This window comes from Pocillopora verrucosa, chromosome 9 (genome assembly GCF_036669915.1).
Source record: "Pocillopora verrucosa isolate sample1 chromosome 9, ASM3666991v2, whole genome shotgun sequence".
NCBI lineage: Eukaryota > Metazoa > Cnidaria > Anthozoa > Scleractinia > Pocilloporidae > Pocillopora > Pocillopora verrucosa.
In genome coordinates, this window is record NC_089320.1 from 20,902,757 (window position 1) to 20,924,738 (window position 21,982).

A 21,982-nucleotide genomic window follows, 5' to 3' on the forward strand; every position below is an offset into this window, starting at 1 on the left:
CCGTAGATACACATGTGTTCGGTATGTCCTAATTTGGAAGTTGTCGGAGGTGACGATCAAAACATGTGTTTTGATGGTTTGTGGCCTTACAACCGGAACGGAAAATCTAAGGATACTTTTTCTTAATTATTTTCCTCGCTTCTATTATGCAGCGTACACCGACTTGCAAGAATTGCTGCAAAAGTTACGGCTTTAAAGGTAGCTATTACACATTCTATATACGTCTTTTTTGTGATAATTTACAAACAGTTTCACATGTAGACAATGAGCTTTGTGATGAATTTCCAAGCGTGCATCAGCTGTGATCAACCTTAAGAAACATCCTGATATCCAGTCAGTTAATGGGTCACAAGCTGAAATTACATGGATACCCATTTGAAAGCCGAAAATGTTGTTATTTCGACAAATATAAATTCTGTTGTGTCTGCTGTAGTACAAGATACACGTAAGCTTGATATTTTCTTCAGCTCATCCTTTGCAGCATGTCAGACTTTCACTTAGACAATGCAAAAGCGTAAAACCATTTTCATTAGTGTTATTTGTCAGTTGATTTTTTTAAAAATGCGGACTTGTTTAACTGTGGTTTGATCGCCTCTATAGAGTAAAATGTGTTGCTTCGCGTGCAAGTTGGAATTGAAGGGGAGAGGGGTGAATTTGGAGTCCAAGGGGGAGGGGTGGAACTGGGATCACTGTTTGGTGCTGTCACTTTGTGGGTACCAGCTGACTTACATAATAGGCGATCATTGATGTCAATACCTTTTTTGTAAAAGTTTTAAGAGGATACACAGAGACAATCTGTAATCTGTGGCAAAAATGAAAGCTCTCTCTTTTTGTTTTGTAAACAATACATTTTTTTAGACAAATGATCAGTACATGATTAAAAATTTTCTTGAATGATTAACATAAAGATAATGTTACAAATTCATTCTTCAGATGTGACCAAGCCAATTGGAAATCGCATCCCCTTACTTTTGGAATGTGGCCACACCTTTTGCGAGGGGTGTGTGACTAAATGGGCCAGGCTACAAAAGACTGAGGTGTCATGTTCAGATTGTCATCACCCCACCCCACTTACAATTGAAGGAGAGAAGGGGGTAATGGCCATTCCCCCCAACATCTTCCTGTTAGGAGTGATGACCAACTCCAAAAGAGCTTCTTACCGCACGTAAGTGTATACACTAGCAGTGCTTTCTGGTCATATAAAGTCCATGCATGTTGTCTAACTTTTTATTTACTACCAACTCTTGGTTACACACTGATCAGCAGAATTCCATACTTTTTCCTTTTGCAAATTTATTTAGAGTACAATTTGAGCTGTAATTTTGGGTAAACAATTTTTTTTGTTCAAACTTGAATTATGTTTCAAAACCTGTGAACACACATATGAGATGTGCAGACTTGACAAGTTTAGAGAGGTTTTAGTTGAAATGTTTCAATGCATAGTTAGATGTGATTGTGAAACTGTCGTTCAATTTCTGGTCTTAATTTGTTTTTTTTTGTTTGTTTGTTTGTTTGTTTTTTTTTTGCTGTAGTGATGTTCAAAAGCCAGGTCGCTCAAAGCTTGGGACAAAAGCTGGTTTGCAAAGAGCAATTAATCAGTTTACCCGCGAAAAGAAAGCTGAACTGATGAAAATTGACACTGGTGAGTAGTGCACCTATGTTTCCCAACTTCAAGGGTCTTGAACCAAGTTTCCAAAGCCTTGATACTCAACTCAAATGTCTTAAAACTCAACTTGAGTCTCAATCTTCAAAGTTATCAAGTATTGAGGGTCAAGAATCCAGGATCAAGGTTTGAGGGACTGTCAACTTACTTTTGAGTGGTACTGTAAAATGAATAAGACTGAAATTCCAGAAGGGTCTTGCAAAGGAAAGATATATTGTACAGTATGTACAATTGTATTGAACAAGGGAATTACACTAGTCTGTAAACCTGTCATGACTGTGCAGGAGTTAAAACATTTTATTGAACGAAGGCTATCATATACTTTTTACAATCCTGTTTTGCACCATAGAATGTATGTATATACTTTAGTATATATGATGGAGAATGTCAATATTTCTTGTGGAATTAAATTGGCACAGATTTGGAAGAATGTATAGCAAAGTTTTATGGGGGGGTGGGGGGGCTTGAATTGAAGGAGAAGTAGTGTAATTTTAGCCCCCCCTCTAGGTCAGTTTTCTGGATTTGTCCCTTGTTTGTATCATTGTCTTTTTTTCTTTCTTTCCTAGGTGTACAATGTGAAGAGTGCACCAGAGCAACAGCCACTAGCAGTTGCAGCAAGTGTGAAACAGTTTACTGTCGTGCTTGTTTTGAGAGAGTATGTATGTTGTTCTTGTCTTCATCTGAGCACACATCCTCCACTCCCTAGCTTAGCTTAAGAAAGTCATTAAATGAGAAAGCATTAAGTGGGATTTCACTTGGAAGATCATTGAGAAAGCAAAGGATACGTCAAAAGCTACTGCTAAACGGCTTTCTCCTCGATGGTATCATAGCAGGGTCTGATTCACAGGGTTAAATCACTTCATAGAGCAAGCATGATTTGACAAATACATGATTGGTTCAGATCTTTTAAAATGTCAGGCACACCCAGGCATAATCTGAAGTTGTAAACTTCTTACTTTTGCTTGAACAGCTCAATGACCCTTCAAACCTTGAGAGTGACCAGTATCTGATTTCTCCTTACAATAATACTGCTGAATCATTCATTAAGATCATGAGAATAACAGGAAATGATCACTGACTAGAGAAGCTTTGATTGTTATACAAATTCTCCTTGTCAGTACCAAAGGCAATGTATAGAGATACGTTTAGAGAATATGGATATTGATGTTAGGGAAAGCATAAACATACAGTTCAACAGGTCACTGACCTATTGGGAAAACTCAGTACACCTTGAGCCATAACTTGAACCCCTGAATAACTGAAATGTACTCCTTTCTATTTCCCTTGTAGGTGCATTCATATTCAGTTGCTTTGAGGAAACATGTTCCCTTACCTGTTGCAAAAAAAAAGTAAGGAGTTGCTCGTTATTTTTTTATAAAACAGTGATTGTGAATGCTAGGGGCCTTGATTTGTTCATATTGACAGTTTTGTTTGTGATACTTCTCAGCACTGAAACAGCTGTTGGGTGCCCTGATCACAATAACAGACCTCTGGAGTTTTACGACAAGGATGATTGTCAGCCTGTCTGTTCACACTGTGTTGTTACTGGAGAGAGACAAACACATGCTATTGCACCCATAGATGAAATTGTGAGTAAATCTTTTTTTTTTCAATCTGTGAGTTTGGTTAAACTGATGTAATTTTTACATAGTTTTGAGTTTCAAAAAAGACCTTTGTTTGGTATAGTTAACTTAGTTTTGAATCCGTGAAATGAAACATTTTTTGTTTGATTAAAGGCTAAAGAAGTTGAAGATCAATTCAAGACATCAGTTGATGAAGTATCTCCAGTAATCAAATGTCTAGACAAGTCCGTTCAGGTTTGTTATGCGTGAAAAGTAACAAATAAAATAACCAGCAAAGACACTGACTTTTAGGATAAAGTTTTCCAGTCTTGGAATGTTATGAAATCTTTTGATTACCCTGTCATTTTTCAGTCCTGGAAATCCATAAATTTCACAGGTTTGTTTTACAGGCCTGGAAAATCTTTTTATTTCATCACATTATTTCTGGGCCTGGAATGTTGTATAATTTTGCGATATCATTTTCAAGACTTGGAATTCCTTGGAATATGGAAAGTAACGGAAAATGATCCACAATTTTTTGTTTGATAAAAGAATAAGAAATACTTCACTGATTTATTGTTTGAGGTTATTTGAAAGCAAATTATTGATCTATGGTCCTGAAAAGTTCAAAAATTTCCTGGAAAAGGTCTTGGAAGTAAAACAGTGTGAACTCTGACAATCTATAATATTTTATGGAGTTTAATAAACGAATTAGGTATAATCCAGTTTTATGTTGTTATTCCTTTGCTTACAGGTAATTTGTAAAGCACTTCCAGGAGTTAAGGCTGAAAAGAATGAAATTGTGAATGATATCAGGGAGCACTTTCAGATGTTATATTCTGCTTTACAGACCAGGTACACCGTCTAGCATTATCTCTACAGGTTACAAAGTGTTGTCTGTTGTGAAGTCAAATGCACCCATTTTGTAAATGGCTGAGTTGTTGCTTAGAGTTGTCAGGAAACTTTGGCACAACTGTCTAACCTTTTAACCCACAAGAGTGATAAGCATCTAACTTCTCCCAACAGTATCACCTCTGAATCAAACATTGAGGTCATGAGAATAAAGGATATGATCATAAAGCTCTTGATTGTCGGGCAAATTCTCCTTTAAGTACCATAGGAAGTGATAGACAACATTATGGAGAACTTGCATAATGATGATAGGGCGTAAAGAGCTTGCTTATAAAGGGGAAGATTGACACAGCTTGTAGAGTAGAACAAACTTGCAAAAATAGGGTCAAATTTTAAGAGTTGAGTTAGCACCCTGCTTTTTATGTCTCCTAACACCAAGCATGTGTTCTTTTGCAGAGAGCAATCTCTGATCAAAGAAGTTGAACTAAATCACAATGGGGAAAAGATTTTAGAGAAAATGGTATAATAGTTATTTAGTGTTGTAGTCACTAGTATTTTTGTCATATTTAAAGCTTCCTTGGCTTAGGTGGGCTCTCTCTTGCTGCTTAGGTTTTCACTCACCCAACCATCCCCTCTCTCCAGTGAAAAGTAAGAAGTGTGCTTTTTTAAGCATAATTAAATTTTTAATGTGCTGTGCAAATTTTTTTGGGTATTGTATAAACTTACGAGTTAAGTAGAACCATGTTTCAAGTCAACAACAAAATTTAGTTTGCAGTATTTATCTCATAGGAGAGCAACTCTTATTGAATTTATCAAACTTTATGACTTTTTTTTTAACTATTATTCTAAAACAGCGAGAAGAGGTTGCTGACAATTTGCGGAAAGCAAAAGATTATGTTCATGGTAAGAGATAGTCTGTTGTGTTTATCTTCAGTTGGTTTTGTGTTTGTAAAACTCAATGAAAAGCAATCTTATCAAGAATTTAGTGAGGTTTTTAACCTCAAGAATGTTAGCTTGTGATATCCAGCTGCACCATAGACCAAAGTGAGATAATATTTTTGACTAACACAAGCTACATTGCAGTAAACAGGTGAGTTCTCTGCTATTTTTAAATATTGCTATTTATATTTATTATGTTTTCAGAAGTGGAAAGTATGATTGGACAACCACAGACATTAATTGACAATGCTAAAAAGGTGAGTATTATGCACTCTGGCACATGATTCAATTTTGATAAAATATATATATTTTTAGTTGTAGTTATTATTTATTTAATGCATGTACATCACTTTTGTCTACTTGTTACCTGTTAAAGTTACTACAGGGCGTGAAATTAATTTTTTTTCTGATAGCCACTTGGCTCCTAAATTCTTCAAAGTGGTAGCCAATTAAAAAAAGGTTTTTCGCCATTTTCAAAGACAAACAAACCCTTTTTTTATGTTGTCAGTGTTCTAGATAGACCCTCCGAAATTAAGTGAGGGAAAAGATCTTTAACAAGCCACAAAGAGATATACAGCATTCAAGCTCACTTAAATCCAAGATGGCATCTAGTTATCAATCGTGAGGCATGTGCTGCATTTTGGAAACAAACCTAACAAGGAAGTTTGCTGCCGATTTATCTTTTCAAATCTTTGTAATTCACTAATATCTCTTGGTAAGGTTATGATGAAGCATTCTAGTTGCCAATTTTGTGACTAATTTTCAGGATTTGGTCATCAAAGTGAAAAATTTAGTCACATTGGCACCTGTATTAGGCACAATTTCACGCCCTGTACTAATGTACCTCTTTGTGTTGAAGCATTACAGGATGTGAATTATCAGTCTATCTCTCAACCAAAAAATATATTTTGTCATATTTAGTTAAGAAGAGAGTTGGAATGTGTTAAAGAGATGCAGTGCTGTGCAGTAAAAGTGATATCCCATGAAGATCAAATAAGGTAAGCTGCATTATAGTGTTAAGTTAACTATACAACAGTTGTGTCTACAGTTATTACATTTGTTTAATGATACAGTGCTCCATAGGGCATCTGTCATGGAAGGCTTAATGGAGTTTATTTGTGTTTAGGTTTGAAACTAGAGGAGAGATGAGGGAGACAATTACTGAATATGGTTCTGTTTCCACAGATGGTTGTGCAAGGTGAGAATATTAATCATTTGCTTTTGGTTATTTCAATAAACAAGACCATTTTTATATTCCCTTTAACCCTTTAACTCCCAAGATCTCATTGGCAATTCTCCCTACTGTCTGTCATACAGTTTATGTGACGTTAGTTTGGAGAATTTGGTATTGGATCCACTCACAATCCCCTAATTGATATTTTTCTTTATTCTCATCACTTGTCTGGTTGATACTGTATTGATATTGTAAGGAGAAGTTCTGTCTTGGTCACTCATGGGAGTTAACCCTTTAACTCTATGAACTAACATTATAAGAATTGTATGGTCAACAGTAAGGAGAGGAACAAATTTGATCTGGGAGTTAAAGGGTTAAATGGTGTGTACACCAACCAATAGGAAACTTTTAGAGGTAGAAATTTAAAAACTCTCAAAAATGATGTGATTTACCTGAAAAACACCAAGTTAACACATCATCAAATTGTTTCAGACAATCTCTCCATATATGATTTATTTCATATTTTTACCTGCTCTGTCAAACATTGATTATCAGATTTGAGATGAAAAAATTGAGTGAAATGAATGAGGAATACTTGGGAGTAGAGAGTGATGACTCAGAACAGGAGCTTGCTAATGCTCAAGAAGAACAAGAAGACACTGCAGATAATCAGCTGTCTGATCAAAGAATGCAGCATCAGAGAACACCAGGATCAATCACAGTGTCCAGGATACTTAAATCAAATCTTGCATGTAAGGGCAGCTTCTAGTGTTGGTGTTATAACCTTTTACGTCCTAACAGTAGTATGAATATTTCCATACTGCTCTCTATGCATTTCCCAAGGTGCTGAATAGGAAAATTAGTTTAACAATTAAGAGCTTTGTTAATTGGTGATCATTTCCTTTGTTCTCATGACCTTAATGTGTGATTCAGGGGTGATATTGTAAGGAGAAATTAGATTGCTCTTTCCTGAGAGTTTCTTTGCTCTTTGTAACTGGTGACTTTAGACTGGTGTGTACAATTTAGGAATGGAATGATGCGGTAAAGTTACAATTGTCAATTTTAATACAACCACATAACTATCTGAAAAATGGTGTTGTTGTTTAGATCGTCATGAACTTGTTCTTGTGACGCATATCAGAGATCCTTGTCAGTTTATGATTCAAAGAGTTGCTGACCTTGAACAACTCCAGATCATGATGAATGTCATCAACATCTATTGCGACAGCACAGAGAATGTTCATGATCTTCTATATGATGTCAAGTTTGGTATGTTGGTATTTTTTGCTCCTTTAATAACAAACATCAGTGCAGAAAGCTGCTGCTGCTGCTGCTGCTTTGAAAATTTTTTATATACTTCAAAATTGTTCCTTTCCATACTGAAGTTTTTGTTTTTGCTGTTGTCAGGTGACATGTGTTGTGCTCAGTTTACAACTGATAATCAGTGGTACAGAGCTCGCATCAAGACGGCATATTCTCCTGCGCATCCCAACACTGTTCCAACTCTGGAGAATAATCTTTGTGTTGAGGTGCAGTACATAGATTATGGAAACAGTGAGTGGCTGCCTTTAAGCAGGTAAGTATGGAAGGCAAATGCAGAATTTTTTGGTGGTATCTCAAGTGCTCTTATCACTGGTAAACAATCTTATGAAAAGTAGAAAAGTAAAAATTGAAATCAAAATGTGATAATAAGTACTGGTGCCCTTAGAAGTTGGTTGCTATGCATTGATCTATTCCAGGTTGAGAAAGATGAAAGCAGAATTTCTAAATGTTCCTGAACTTGGAGAATGTTGTTGCTTGGCAGACATTGTACCTCCATTCCAGGTTTGTTTTCATTTTTACTCGGTAGGGTATTTCAAAGTTCAATCATTCAATAAATTTTCCTTCTTTCCTTCACTTTTGTTTCATTACAAGGAACTATATAGCAGCCAGAAAGTAGGCTTTTTTTTTATTAGATCTTTATTAAGTGGGTTTCAACACTGAATAGGAGAAAGTGTGTCTTAGTGTATCAATTCAAATTGTGTTTGATATTATTTTAAGGAGGAAAAGTGGCCTGCCAAAGCAATAAAGGCGTTTGGAAGTCTGACTGGAGATAAACCTTTGTTGATGACAGTAAGTTCAAAGAAGCTAAATGAATTATTTTGTACAACTAAGCTTTAGTGACTTGAAATGTAATCCTTTCAAGGGAATGGTTTGTTCTCTTAAGGATGTACATGTGTGTGTGATGAAGTGACCACTGTGGTAAATGGTTGATGCAAATTTCGTTAATATTGATGAGAAAATCTCCAGGGACTAAATAAACAACAAACATACAGGCGTTCACAGACCAATTCTTTGTCAACTAAACTCATTGGGCCGGTTATTTAGACACAGTTTAGCCGTTGTCTAACAAAACCGCGTTCTAAACTATCTTGAATTTAGCTGAATCTTTAATCTTAGCTTTCATTTTTGTGAACAGTTTCTAGAGGGCGGAAAGCTGACAGTAGAAGGACATTTATTTAGTAAAAACAACCCTTTTAAAGAAGATACGTTTGGCCTACTACTTGCGTAAAACCGCGGTTTGGGTTAGATCTCGTGTTAAACCGGCCCGTTATATGTGCATATATGTAATGGAGGTTTAATTATTCTCTTAATTTTTTGTGGTTACTGTTTTTAAGATGTCAACAGAAGTAAAATACAGTTTGGGCTGCAAGGGAAGGAAGGGCCTCGAAAGATGTACTATTTGTTGGCCAAGGAGGGCTTTGAGAACAAATCCATGCTTAGAGTTATTTATATTTAACCCTTTGTCTTCCAAGAGAGACTAGCTTCTAATTTCTCCTCACAATATCACCCTTGAATCACACATTAAGGTCATGAGAATGAAAGAAATGATCACTGACTAAAGAAGCTCCTGATTGTTAAACAAATTCTCCTTGTCAGCACCTTAGGAAATGTATAGAGAACAGTATGGAGAATATGCACACGGATTTCATGGTGTAATTGTCTGTATGTTTTATTAGGTGATTGGAAGAAAGGGAAATAAGCTGGTGATTGACTTGCGTCGTCCTGAAGATGATGAACCAACTCAAGATGATGACAGACCTGTGTCTGTCCGTGATGCCCTTGTTTTCTTGGAAGTGGCTCGTTTCTCTTCTCCTGCCTCAAAACCTGAAGGTTGGTAAATAACCTGGTTTAAAGCGCCCTTTGATTAAGTGTCAAAAAACAAAACCAAAGTAATCACAACTACCAATCAGAAGAAACGGAAATACTTTGAGAGCCAATGAGAGCTCGAAGCAAAACCAACCAAACTGCGTAAAGCGCGGGAAGACGCGGACGGCCAAGTCGTGATTGATTTTAATTTCGCATCTGATTGGATGAAAAAAAAAAACAAAGTAACGCCGAATTACTTTCGACACACAATCTAAAATTACTCTAATGAAAATAAATCAATGAGTGAATGAATGAGTGACTTAATAAGTACAGAGGAAGAAATTAAGTTAGACTTATGTTGAGGTAGTTTTGAAGTATGGCCTTCCTGTAGTTTTAGATGTTCCGTTGAATCATTTCAGGGCTTTTCTTCCCTAAGAAGACTTACAAAGAAGCTGTTCATATCGGTGAAGGAGCATTTGTTGATGTGCTTGTAACACATGTTGCTGCCCCTGATGAAATTTATGTGCAAAAGGTTTGAAACATTGTCTCGATGAAGTGGCTTTTAATTGAGTGACAAAGTAGTCGCTTGGGGAAAAAAAGGGTGAGGTGTGGGGAGGGGGTAGGGACGGAACATAAAGAACAGTGCAACAGTGCGTTACGTTTACGGTGAATATCTATCTTACCCCAATGACAGACCGCTGAAACACTGAATGATAAAAAAAGATTACAACTAGCTATGTGGCCGTCGGTTTTGGTGACTTGCATTGCAAACATGCTGGGTAGAATTTTTCTCCACTGGTCATGGTGACCTAAACAGTGCCAGCTTGGAGCGTTGGTTTAAGCTTTTGAACAACTTTTCGATTTGGTGAAAACTTTCACGAGGATGACTTTGGAAGATCAATATAAAACGATTGCTTGTTGACTATCAGTGTTATTTCTGAGCTGTACTCGATGCGTTTAACTACATCAAAATAAGAGGGAGTTTACTCTCAGGGTTTCGTCATAAATTTTTTTCATTATGGTATTTCTTTTGGTCCTCCATGTTGGCAGCTGCGCAGTGAAGAGACAACGGAGCTACAGCATATTATGGAGGAGATGAGCAAGATGTTTGGAGGGAGGAGGCGTGGAACCGAATGGAGTGTTCCGTGGCCTTACAAGGGTAGGTTTGTTTACGATTTACTTTACGCTCAAGCAAGTGGTGTTTAATTTCGAGAAGAGATATAAAAAGTCTCCCTTCCCTTTCCATAAAGTTCACTGTAGATTGGAAAATTTACTGGCTAAATTACCCTAAGCAAAACATTCTCCAGTTACTTTACGCTACTTTCATGCTACCATTTCTTAATTAAAACTTTACCTTACTCTCAGTTCCCCTAGGTATAGAAAGCAAAGACGTTATGCTACCGTAAAAAGTGGAATTGTTTCCACTTGTTTAGAGCGCTTTTCGACTGAGTGTCGTAAACTAAATCCATAGGAAATTACAACGGCAAATCAGAGGAAAGAAAGAAGAGTCAATGAGAACTCGAGTAAAAACAAGCCAACCGCCTAAAGCGCGGGAAAACGCGAGCGACCAAATTGTGACTGGTTTTAGTTTGCATCTGATTGGTTTGAGAAAATGGTGCGAGTTTTCTGGACCAATCACAAAGCGAAGGAAAGCAAAAGTAATACAATCCCGGATTATTTTCGAGACTTCATTAAATTTACTATATTGAAGTTCAAGATTATAATGTTGCACTACTGCAGGTTCTAGGGAGATAGAAGAACGTTCTTAAGTAAATGTATTTGGAGTTAAACGAGTTTGTCATGGTCTACTTTCGTCCTCATGCAGGTCTTGTTTGTGCGGCGAGATTCACAGAAGACAAGATTTGGTACAGAGCTCTCGTTACGGGTAAGGGTACTATAAAGTATCAAGCTTATACGTAATACGTTTTTTACTGTAGTGTACATGTGATAGTGTGTATTGCGACACGTGATAGTTTGAATTGTGTATGTGAAGTGTACTTGCGATAAACAGCTGTTGAATGTTGTTAGCTCGTGTGCCTGGATGTGGCACATGTAACTTGAATTAGAACCAGTTTCTCCTTTCAAACATCAAGGCCGCCCTGAGCTGCGATCTAAGTGCGAGGTCTGTTACAATCTTTGCGTATCTTCTTCTTAACTCTTATTTTTACAGCCGTAAACAGCGATGAAACCGTAGACGTGACGTATGTAGACTTTGGAAACTCTGAAAAATTGACATTTTCCGAGATCAGGAAACTTCCCGACATGTTTCTGAGACTTCCAAAGCAGGTATGGGTTTGAAAAGGACGTTAAATGTATGGGTTTGAAAAGGACGTTAAATGTATTTGTCATCAGTGTGGGTTAAGCTTGAGTTTGCATACGAGACTGACTTGCAAAAACTGCTGGAGATGATCTCGATTTCTGGAGCGTGGACTCCATCGCCGGCCACATAGTGGTCAAACGTCGGGCATGCGCGAGGGGATCCATTCTGGCCCGCCGCGCGCCACTTTCTCGCGTAAAATTTCAAAGGAACAACCGCTTTCTCGCAAATTAAGCGAAAGAAAATTGAAGCGATCTAGACCAGAGTTCTAAACCAGACCTTTCACTTACAATTACATCACCTCGTCCTGTTCCCTGTTCCCTTCCCCCCCCCCCCCCCAACATATGTGTAGGGCAAAGAAAAATGATGTGAATCCAGTTGGCGGCTCAGACCCTCTGAAACTGGGCGACATGAAACCTTTTCCATACACATTTATCACATGCTTTATGCACACACCTCGAAATAAGTGTTGTTATGTAGCAATTTTACATCAAGTAGAAAGACAAGTAGAATGACAAGAACGTTGATTTTTCGTCCCGAAAGGCATTACCTGTTTGTCTCGTGGATATCAAACCAAATGAAGAAGAATGGCAGGGACAGGTGTGTGGGGAAAGATCCTTGGCATTGTAGAACTTTCTTTACTTTACCATATCAATAATACGTTCATTAATAAAGCTAGGTAACGTGATTTTCTGCGTCATGTAAAAGTACCTAAAACATGTATGAAGTCCCAAAATATTAGTTTGCAAACGCTTGAACAATTTTACCAACCCAAAAGCCTGCATGCAGGCTAAAGAGGCGGTGGTAAGAGGTCTTACCGACGGTGGTAGACGGTGGTAAACGGTTTTTATCGAAGCCCTGCTATTTACGTCTAGTCTTCTAAACACGCGAACCATTGGGACAACATTTGAATAGAAAGAGCCAACTCAGTTTGTAAACCGCCGCCCGTGACTTTAGTTTTCCATAGTTAGGATTCTTTTCACATCAATATGCATTTTATTAACCCTGGAATTCCTAGGATTTGTTTCGTAAAGTGTTCTGCAAAGGCCAAACGAGTTTTATTGACATTGCGTGTGTTTTTCGAACAGGATCAACAGAATGTTTCGAGCCTGTTGCTGAATAGGTCGTTGGTGTTTGAAGTGAAAGGTAAACGTTCAAAAAGGTTTCACACCAAAGATCACGATCACGATCACGATCACGACTACTTTTCGTGCGCCTCACTCTCAGAGTTCCGCGAGGCGCGCTAACATAATTTTGTTTTTTTCGCTGTTTCTTTTTTTACTTTCGTGGCGTAAAAGGAGGGATTACTCGCAGTCTATTATGTAGGCAGTGTACTTTATCGAGTCGTTGTGCTGCCTTTCTTCATCTTGTGTTGAGCTACCATTATTTGCTTCTCGTATTTATGCGGGTTGTTTTATAATTTCAGGAGTTGTTGATAACAAGATGTCGGTTTTGCTGTATGACACCACGGGCGCTCAGGACGTTTGTATTAATCAGTTTCTTGTGCAGCATGGTTATTGTCAGACGGCTGGACTCGGGTAAGATCAGAACATAGCACGCTTTTTTTGACAAGATCAATTTCAGTGAAGTGTCGAAAGTGTTCAGGGATCGCTTTAGTTTTGCTTTACTTCGCTCTGTGATTAGTAAAGAAGAATCAAGCCATTTCCTCAACCAATCAGATTCACAAGCAAAACCAGTCGCGACTTGGTCGCTCATATTTTCACGTGCTTTAGGCAGTTTGCTTGTTTTTACTTTGTGTTCTCATTGGCACAGCGCTGTGATCACAGATCATGTCTCTGCTAAATCTAATTTGTTTGTTTTTGTTTTGTTTTTATTTTTTTATTGTTTGTTTCATTTAATGTTTATCTGATTATTCCTTATGTCTTTTATACGGAATTGTTTTAGAAAGCACGCTATTGTCAGTGTTATATAGACCAAGATTTTACACATTTCGCTGTTGTGTGTATAGTTCAATTTTGTGTTTCAGTCATTTAAAGCAAAAGGAAGCAGAAAAGACAGAATATTTAGAAACAGGAAAAATGCGCAGGAGAAACAGCTTGTGTCGCATTCTTGCATGCTCATTCAAGCATTCTTGCAGCATTGTAAAGACCCGGGATGAACTAGCCACTGAAAGTGAGAACGCAAGAGATAAGAAGGAAAATGAGATCCAGACTGAACAGAATGTAGAAGAAACAGAAACTGGGCAGGAAACTGCAAACGAACCTGACATTCAAACGGAGAAGGAGAGCCAGGCTAGTTCATTCAGGGAAGAGGAGAGGGCTGTGTCTGAAGATAGAACGGAGCCTCAAGCCAGTGAAACATCTAGCGCCTCCTGTGATTACAAGGAGTTGAAGTACAAGGCAGCAACAATACCGGAAGGAAAGAAATTCCAAGCCGGAGTCACGTTTGTGGATTCACAAGGATATGTGTATGCTCAAGAAGTAAAGGAAGGTGAGAAAATTTGTTGCGACAATATTTTGAAAAAGCTTCAACAGAAGAATTGACTTTTATCCCCATTAAGTATTAATACCACGTAATCACGCAATAAAGACAACAATCATACGTATGTGGGCCGTCGATGGGCAGCTACATATATTTTCCATTTGGGACAAATACAACTGCCAAGGGAGGGAAAAGATGGGGAATACAATAATTCACAGAGCGAGCGAACCGAACGATTCGACTCACGAGGTTATAATGAAATGCGATTCCTAGCTATGTACAATACATGCCCACCATTAACTTGTATTAACTATAAATACCATTTAATCACGCAATAAAGACAACAATCGAACGTATGTGGGCCGTCGATGGGCAGCTACATATATTTTCCATTTGGAACAAATACAACTGCCCAGAGAAATACCCAAATGGTAAGGTTTGCGGTTAATGGTAAAGTTTGCGGTAAGAGAAACGAAGGGAAAAACTAGCTGTCCACAAGGAATCTTGAGTGTTTTGGTAGTAGGGATTAGCTTATTGATAAGTGATTGACGCAGTCTTTGCTATTCGCTGAGGGAACTGGGGAAGGACATCGAGCGGGGAACGAACATAAGTCTTGTAACAGGCTGATTTCCAGCGACCTAACATTTGAATTTCGTAGTCAGCAAGAAGTAAAGGAAAGTGAGAAAGTTTGTTGTGATAATATTTTGGACAAGCTTCAACAAACTTCAACGATTTGACTTTTATCCCCATAAAACTTGAGTCTAAGTCTTAGGTAGAGGGTTGCATTTTGCTGCCGGAGTTTACTATCGTTTTTGTAGCGTAGAGCTGTTTTTAATTGAGAGTCAAAAGTTATCCCAGAGTGTACTGGTTTTGGTTTACTTCTTTCTGTGATTGGTCTAGAAAACACGCGTCACTCTCTCTACCAATCAGATGCAAAGCTAAAACCAATCATGACTTGGTTGCCTGCGTTTTCCTGCGCTTTAGGCGGTTTGTCTGTTTTTATTATGAGTTCCCATTGGCTTTTAAAGGCATTTTCGTTTCTTCTGACCGGCCGTTGTGATTAATTTCGTTTTTGTTTTACGACATTCAATCGAAAAGTGCTTTTAAATAAACTTGCTTATGACGTAAGTTACGAGTACCATGCTTTCAAATGTACTTTGGCGGTTTCAGGTGACCGTACTTTGATAAACATCATGGGAACCTTGTTAGAGAGATACGGCAAAAGCGAGGATCAATCAGGAGCACCTTCCGATGTAACGTCATTGTTCCCAGGCCTCCCGTGCGTTGCTCAGTTCGTAGAGGATGGTATGTGGTACCGTGCCTCAGTGATAAAAATATTAGAGGAGGATAAAGTAGAGGTAGGTAATAAAGGACCGCCTTGTCTTGCACTATGTAAGAAAAGTGCTTCCATATGTACTCAAGAATGATAATGAACTTGGTTGTATTTCCTCAGGTGAGCTATGTTGACTTTGGAAATTCGGAAGTTGTGTCCCTGTCTGCCATAAGGCAAGAGATGCCATTCATGGAGGTTCCTAACCAATGTCTTCAGCTGGTTTTGCGCGGAATTGAACCTGTGAGTAGTTCTCTGGTTGTCACATTGACTTTGATCAGAAGCATGTGATCTACGCAAAGTTATATGCCTTGGCTTTGATGCATAGCTACTTGAAAGAAAAGAACTCCCAAATTTTTGACGAAAGTGGCCGTTAAATTGAAATATAACTGTAGAAAACCATTAATGAAGTGTATGTAAGCTGAAATGGAAACTGTTACAAATTTAGAGGGATTATTGTACACCCAGCGTAGCCTGTAGGGTAGGTGTCATTTTGGCGAGCGAGTGCTCAGTATTTTCTTGGTGAAAATTATAGCTAATTTTAAAGCAGTAGAAGGCTGGGGAGAGAAAGAAATTTGTACCAAGGGGGTGGGCGATGCTCCAAGGGAAATACCAGGAAAGGAATGGGGCGATATAAATTACATCTCGCCTTTCCCTACCCCCTACCCCACGGTCTTCTCGAAGTCGAAATCAAATATGGCCGGTCGAATAAACGATCGCGAGCTTGTAACGTTAACTCGTCCGTACTGCAGGCTACACCAAGCCGGTAGAAATATAGCTTGTCTGATAAGTGATCTTCGCCCAGTACTCCAGAGATAATTATCAATTTACTTCATCACAACTGCTTTTGTTTTCTTTTCCATCTTTTACAGAAAACTAGTGACGGGCATTGGCCACCAGAAGCCATCCTGGCATTGTCTCAGGCTGTCGTGGGGCAGGACTGTATGGCTACAATCAGGGTGAGAACTTTCTGTTGTAGTAACCCTTTAACAGCCCGAGGTGATTGATATGTAACTTCTCAGGGGTGGAGGGAGGCACAGAGAGTTATGCTTCTTGTCCGAGAAACGCGAATAACTTTAGGTGCGCGTTATTTTTGTAGTTATTTACTTTTAGTCTCGTTTCTAGGGTGACAAACTGCCTGGCTACCCTCTGGTGGTAAACCTGTCTCTTCCCGATGGTTGTGATGTGGCGCAGAGCCTGCTGAGCAGGGGTCTGGTTCAGAGATCTCCCGCGCCAGGCGATGAAGAACAGTCGTCCCAGTTCCACCCGAGAAAGCCAGGGCCTCGGAAAGCCAAGCCTTTCATATCAAAGCGATCAGTTACTGAAACCAGGTCAGTTCGTTTGAATCAACACTTGTTGAAACTTCATCCGCAAACTTGGAATTTCCATTCTTATGCAGAATGTGATTTACTACCTCTCACAAGATCACTGGTACTTTTTCACTTCTGAAGATGCTTTGGGTGCAGCTGCGGGATGCTTGTTACATATCAACTTAGTTTGAGGCCAAGCTCGCAAGCGTGTTCTACGCTCAAGAGCTCACTTGGTAGAATACTTTTCAATTGATTGTCGAAATACCAAGAAACAGTGTTATCATAAGTGCCAATCAGAGCGAAGGCTACAATAGGCCATTTTACAGTTGTGTACTTAGTTGCCAAGCCTTTGATTTGGAGTGAGGCTGAAGGTGACCTTGTTGTGTTAGAGACCTGAATCTAGTTAGCATGATAACAAATTGATTTGCATTTCAAAAGCAGCAAGGTTTGTATCATAACATGGTCACCCTTAGCCTCACTCCTGTTCAAAGGCTTGGCAACCAAGCACACAACTGTAAAATGGACTATTACACTAGCTAATAAGAGATCAAAGTTAAAAATAGGCAAACTGGAAGAAGCGCGAGGAAAACGCAGGTGACAAGTCACGAGTGGTTTAGTTTCACATCTGATTGGTTGAGGAAGATGGTGTAAGGCGGCTAGACCAAAAATAAAAGCAAGATAAGACAAAACCAGTACTCGATTAAAAATTTCTTTTAAGCATCCGAGTACAAACTTGGAACTGGCTGAGCATGGAATCCTCTAAACGTTTAGTCCTCGTGACAAATGTTTGTCTGGCATATTTGTCTAAACCTATTGAGTGAGTTAACTTTGTCATGATAAACTACTTTACGTTTTGTTCTCACCAAAGAGCGCATGCTCAAATGATCAGTTCCCGAGAGGCTGAATGTGTGTTGGTGCAGTCGGAACTCCCTGGGGATGGAATACGGTTTGACGTCACTATCACACATATAGAGAGACCTGACTGTCTGTTTATCCAGCGAGTTCCACCCACTGAGATAGACAAGGGCTACGCTGACGATCTTGACCCTACCCTGGACGTTGCAACCGAAGAGCTTCGTATGCTGGAGGAGATTATGGCTAAGATAAACAGTCCAGATTATTTTAAGAAGTACACTCCATTGGCGACCGCCAAAGAAGGTGAGATCATATCTCATTTTGGTCCGAAGCTTCGTCGCTTTTTGAAACTAATTGGAGCGTAAAGGAAATTGAAAGGAGAAAAAGGTTGACCGTAGCATAGCTGCCTTTTTCTGTTTCCCAGATCCACGGTCGCCAAGGAAAATGTAGAAAGAAGTTGTTCAGAGCGTATATGCTTTCTTTGATTTTCCAATCCACCTTCCTCAGTGTCGTTTCATCCATTATCTGAGTCAAAAGAAATTAGAGTCGTCCTCAATTCCCGAACAGATTTTTTGTGTTTCCTCTTTTTTTACTCGTCAATGACTCGGCCAAAGAAAGACTTACTGTATTAAAATATCCTCAAACCACTTACAGTCTACAGTGTCTTGTAACCTCTGAAAATTTCCTAGCTAGACAAATGTCCTTATCAAGTTATCCTAACCAGCAAAGCTTCTTGTTCGACAGTGATTGGCAAAATTACACGCCTACTCTTAGAAGAGAACCCTCCACTCTGCAGAATAAATAGAAATCCTGTTATCTCTCTCTTATAAGTTACTTGAAAGTGCCACCTTTCTCCCAAATAATGTTGCAAGAAATTAGGGACCATAAATGGGGAAATAAAAGAGAGTTAAAGAAAAGTTTAAAATGTCGTAGAACTTGCAACGTTTTGCCATTCATTGAAGTTTGTTGGCATAGTGGACCAATTTTGTCTTAGTTATTCGTCTACATCTCTGAGAAAATTGCTACAGAATTGTAAAAAAAACCTCTACTGAAATAGGAGAGGAACCAAAGGGGATAGAGACTAACTAGGAAATTTCTAACTGCAGGAATGTTGTGCTGTGCACGCTACACTGAAGATGACATGTGGTACAGAGCTCAGATTCAATCAGTTGAACATCAGAGACCTCTAGAGGTCAAAGCACTATACGTGGATTATGGCACAACTGAAGTACTTAAGGCGGACAGGTTAGAGTACTTAGTTTGTTTCATAGATTTTAAATGACCAGCAGTCGGCATTGAAAGACGGGAGCCAATTCTAACACGTGTAAATTGCATTTTAAGAGTTAGTGAGCCCGCAATTTAAGGCATGGCTGTTTCTTAGTAACGTGACTTTGGTAAGTGGCGATGAAATGACATTGGGGATGGAATTTCTCCCACCCCTCCCCTCAAAAATTTGTTCCCTCAGAAGTGCTAAAGTACACTCTTGAGTGGGCAGAGGCATGGTAGGCGGAAATATTCAAGGAGATACCCGTGTTCGAACCACGATCTCTAGATCCAGAATCCAAGGCGCTGGCCGTTAAGGGAACTTGTCTTCCAACCCTCCTTCCCCCCACCCCTCCCCTCCCCCTTTCTCCAAGTGAAAACAGGTGGAAGAACCCATATCGTACATAATGTAACCGCGGAGTCAATGTCCTTTCCTATTCTTGTTCTGTTCCAGGTTGCGAGGCTTTCCATCAGAGTTACTAGATTTACCAGTTCAAGCCACACGATGTTTTCTTGCCGATATCAGGCCACCAGACACAACAGATGGACCAATGATGGATGATACCTGCTGGCCAGTGAGCTCTATGGAGACCCTCATTCAGTTGGTGGCCGGCAAGAAACTTGTCGCGAAAGTTCTAGTGAGTAGGGTAGTAGAGTCGTTTTCTGCGACCGATTAACTTTCACATGAATGAAACGACAAAGTATTTTCTCCGTGAGCGAAAAGTGCCAAAAAGTGGAGAGTGATCTCTAATGTTTTGACCTCATTTTTATATGTTGTCGTTAGGAGATCATGAGCAATTAAAATTTGGGCCAGCTCTTTTTCAATGAATCAACCAGCGGCTAATACGTAGAGCACCCAACCACAAACTCGGAAATGGTTGTGGTTAAAATCCTAACGGATGACGACGAGTTTTCATTTTCTTAAGCTCTTGACTAAAGTTGAAGTTCCCTCGCTTTTTCCTCTAGTTCAATGGACCACCGGCCAGTGTGATGTTATACGAACATACAGAGAGACATGACGGATGCGTCGAAGAAGTTTCGATAGGGTTTCTCTTGGCGCAAAGAGGTTTAGCGAAGTGTGTGGATTATGAGGTACCCGTATATGCAGAATCAGACACTCATACCGACGAAAGCTATGAATCAGAGGAGAGAACTTTGGAGTTTCAAGAATCCGAGTTAAAATTCACATCGAAGGATAGATTAGAGATTAGTACTGAGACGAAAGCAGATTCTTCGTCGACTAAATTGTTGGAAAAAATTCCCACTCCTGCACGTAACCTTCCTCCCGCAAAACAACTGTTAAAACCAGCAGAGCTAACATCGAAGGTTACGGATACAGTTTCTAGAAACTGTGAGTCGGAAGTTAAGAAAACAGAACCCAGTCTAGATGGGGTCGAAAGTTCTCAACAAACAACAGAAGGAGTTCAATCACGTGATGAAAAAGAGACAGCATCACCGCCTTTGACGTCAGCCCCAGTGGCGAAAGTGACGTCAACAAATAAAAACACGAATTCGGCTGAAGTGAATAAGGATTCCTTGGAATCTGCTGTATGATGAGTAAAAAGAGAAAAAGAGGAAGAAATTATTGTGAATTGCTTTAAAATATGAAGATTATGGGAAAGGACTCTTTTTGACAAAGAAATGTTTAATTTAGTTTTTGTTTTGCAGTTTTGCATCGCAGGTTTTATTATAAAGCTTACCATTGGGTGGAAAATGTTTTCTACTGAGGATAAAATATTACGTTTGTTTGTACAGTTGCTTTGTATAGTAATCCTGTCTATAGGCATATTAAAACTTACTTATATCAACTCGTTTGATGCTGTCCTTATATCAATTTTAAAAAAAAGTTGGCGTACCAACCAACACGAGGGTCTGTCATTATTTGATACATCAAAAGGTTTATTTGGTTTTGGTGTGCGTCTGTTGGCAATAAAAGAAGGCCAGTTGTAAATTTAACATGAGATAAACCTCGTTTTGAGAGTAAAGTGTGAGAGACGTGGGGGCCTGATAGTTAGTGTGCCGAACTCCGGGTTTAGAGGTCTGGGTTCGATACTTGGCCGGGCGTCTAGCCGGGTCCTTGTAAACCTGGGACGGATTTGTTAACGTAGGATCAGAAGAGCAATTAAGTTTGTGAGCTAATTGAGAAGCAAGCTTAACATTGACTAACTTAACTATATGAGTAGACGAAAGGTTATCAGCTCGAATGAACCACGTCAAAGCTGAGTTTGTAACACTTTAAGCAGGTAGAAGACAACCTGTGTAATAAACCACGCGGGATGTTGGGATAGCACGAGAGATGTTTGTAAATCACGAGCCAGAGGCGTGTAATTTACAAACTTTCTGAGTCCGTCTATTGCTTGACAATTCTAAGAAATTCGAATTGGGCATGAACTCTCTTAGGAACTGCCAAAAAACATCCACCTCAAAGGATGAGGTTTGTCTGTAAGTTTAGTCATAATTAGCCCTAGTTGTATAATTTCTGATGCACGTGCAAATGATAATCACGTCTACCAGCGAGAATGCCCATAGGGCGATTCCCGATTATGTAGTAGCAAGAACGCAAAATAAGGCAAACCCTTACTTAGCAATACGCAATATAGTTGGTCTGAAAGTATTCTTCTTTGTGATATAATTTAGTGAACAGTGCTCATGGTTTAACATGTGGTCACGGATGGGTTCATTTTTCATTAATGGCGAACAAAGGAAGCCACATTGAAAGGAAAACTCATAACTTTCTTTTAGTCCAACTCCATTCAAACAAACTTCACTATAGAAGAAAGCTAAGAGCTTTATTTCAGATCAATTCATGAAATATTTTATAGTAATAAGGTACATTTCAAAGAGTGTTCATTTTGTGCGATCTTGACAAATCTACCAGCATCGCTATTTTTATATATTCTAAAAGTACAATATAAAAAACCTCTCCTGGGAGAGTTATTCGCTCCCAAAAAAGCATCTACTTTAAAGGATTAATTCTTAATAAACTCTAGTTATAAATAGTAGCATTGAAAGCTTTTTAAACTTAACGAAATAAGCATTTACTTGTCTGCTCCAAACTGTTACAAATACTAAGCTATCCTGTAATTCTCTTTAAAAGTTTTTTTTCATATTTATATTTGTGCGAGAGTAAGTTAAACAGAAAAACA

The 21,982-nt window shown here is 38.9% G+C and overlaps 1 protein-coding gene across 1 annotated transcript; it reads left to right on the forward strand.

The window, feature by feature from the left end:
• The first annotated feature begins 55 nt into the window (after positions 1 to 55).
• LOC131777103 (tudor domain-containing protein 1-like) lies at positions 56 to 20,644 on the forward strand. The gene is made up of 35 exons (XM_066172292.1): positions 56 to 198; positions 934 to 1,165; positions 1,533 to 1,642; positions 2,230 to 2,318; positions 2,954 to 3,012; positions 3,111 to 3,252; positions 3,400 to 3,480; positions 3,980 to 4,080; positions 4,534 to 4,597; positions 4,932 to 4,980; positions 5,221 to 5,273; positions 5,938 to 6,014; positions 6,143 to 6,214; positions 6,746 to 6,942; positions 7,298 to 7,459; positions 7,598 to 7,766; positions 7,930 to 8,014; positions 8,231 to 8,302; positions 9,190 to 9,343; positions 9,739 to 9,851; positions 10,370 to 10,478; positions 11,145 to 11,204; positions 11,490 to 11,605; positions 12,180 to 12,236; positions 12,725 to 12,782; positions 13,063 to 13,174; positions 13,735 to 14,087; positions 15,249 to 15,436; positions 15,532 to 15,651; positions 16,281 to 16,367; positions 16,534 to 16,739; positions 17,587 to 17,876; positions 18,680 to 18,818; positions 19,291 to 19,474; positions 19,803 to 20,644. Exons 1-35 carry the CDS (start codon positions 147 to 149, stop codon positions 20,388 to 20,390), a joined length of 4,800 nt encoding a protein of 1,599 aa, XP_066028389.1. The 5' UTR covers positions 56 to 146; the 3' UTR covers positions 20,391 to 20,644.
• The last annotated feature ends 1,338 nt before the right edge of the window (positions 20,645 to 21,982 follow it).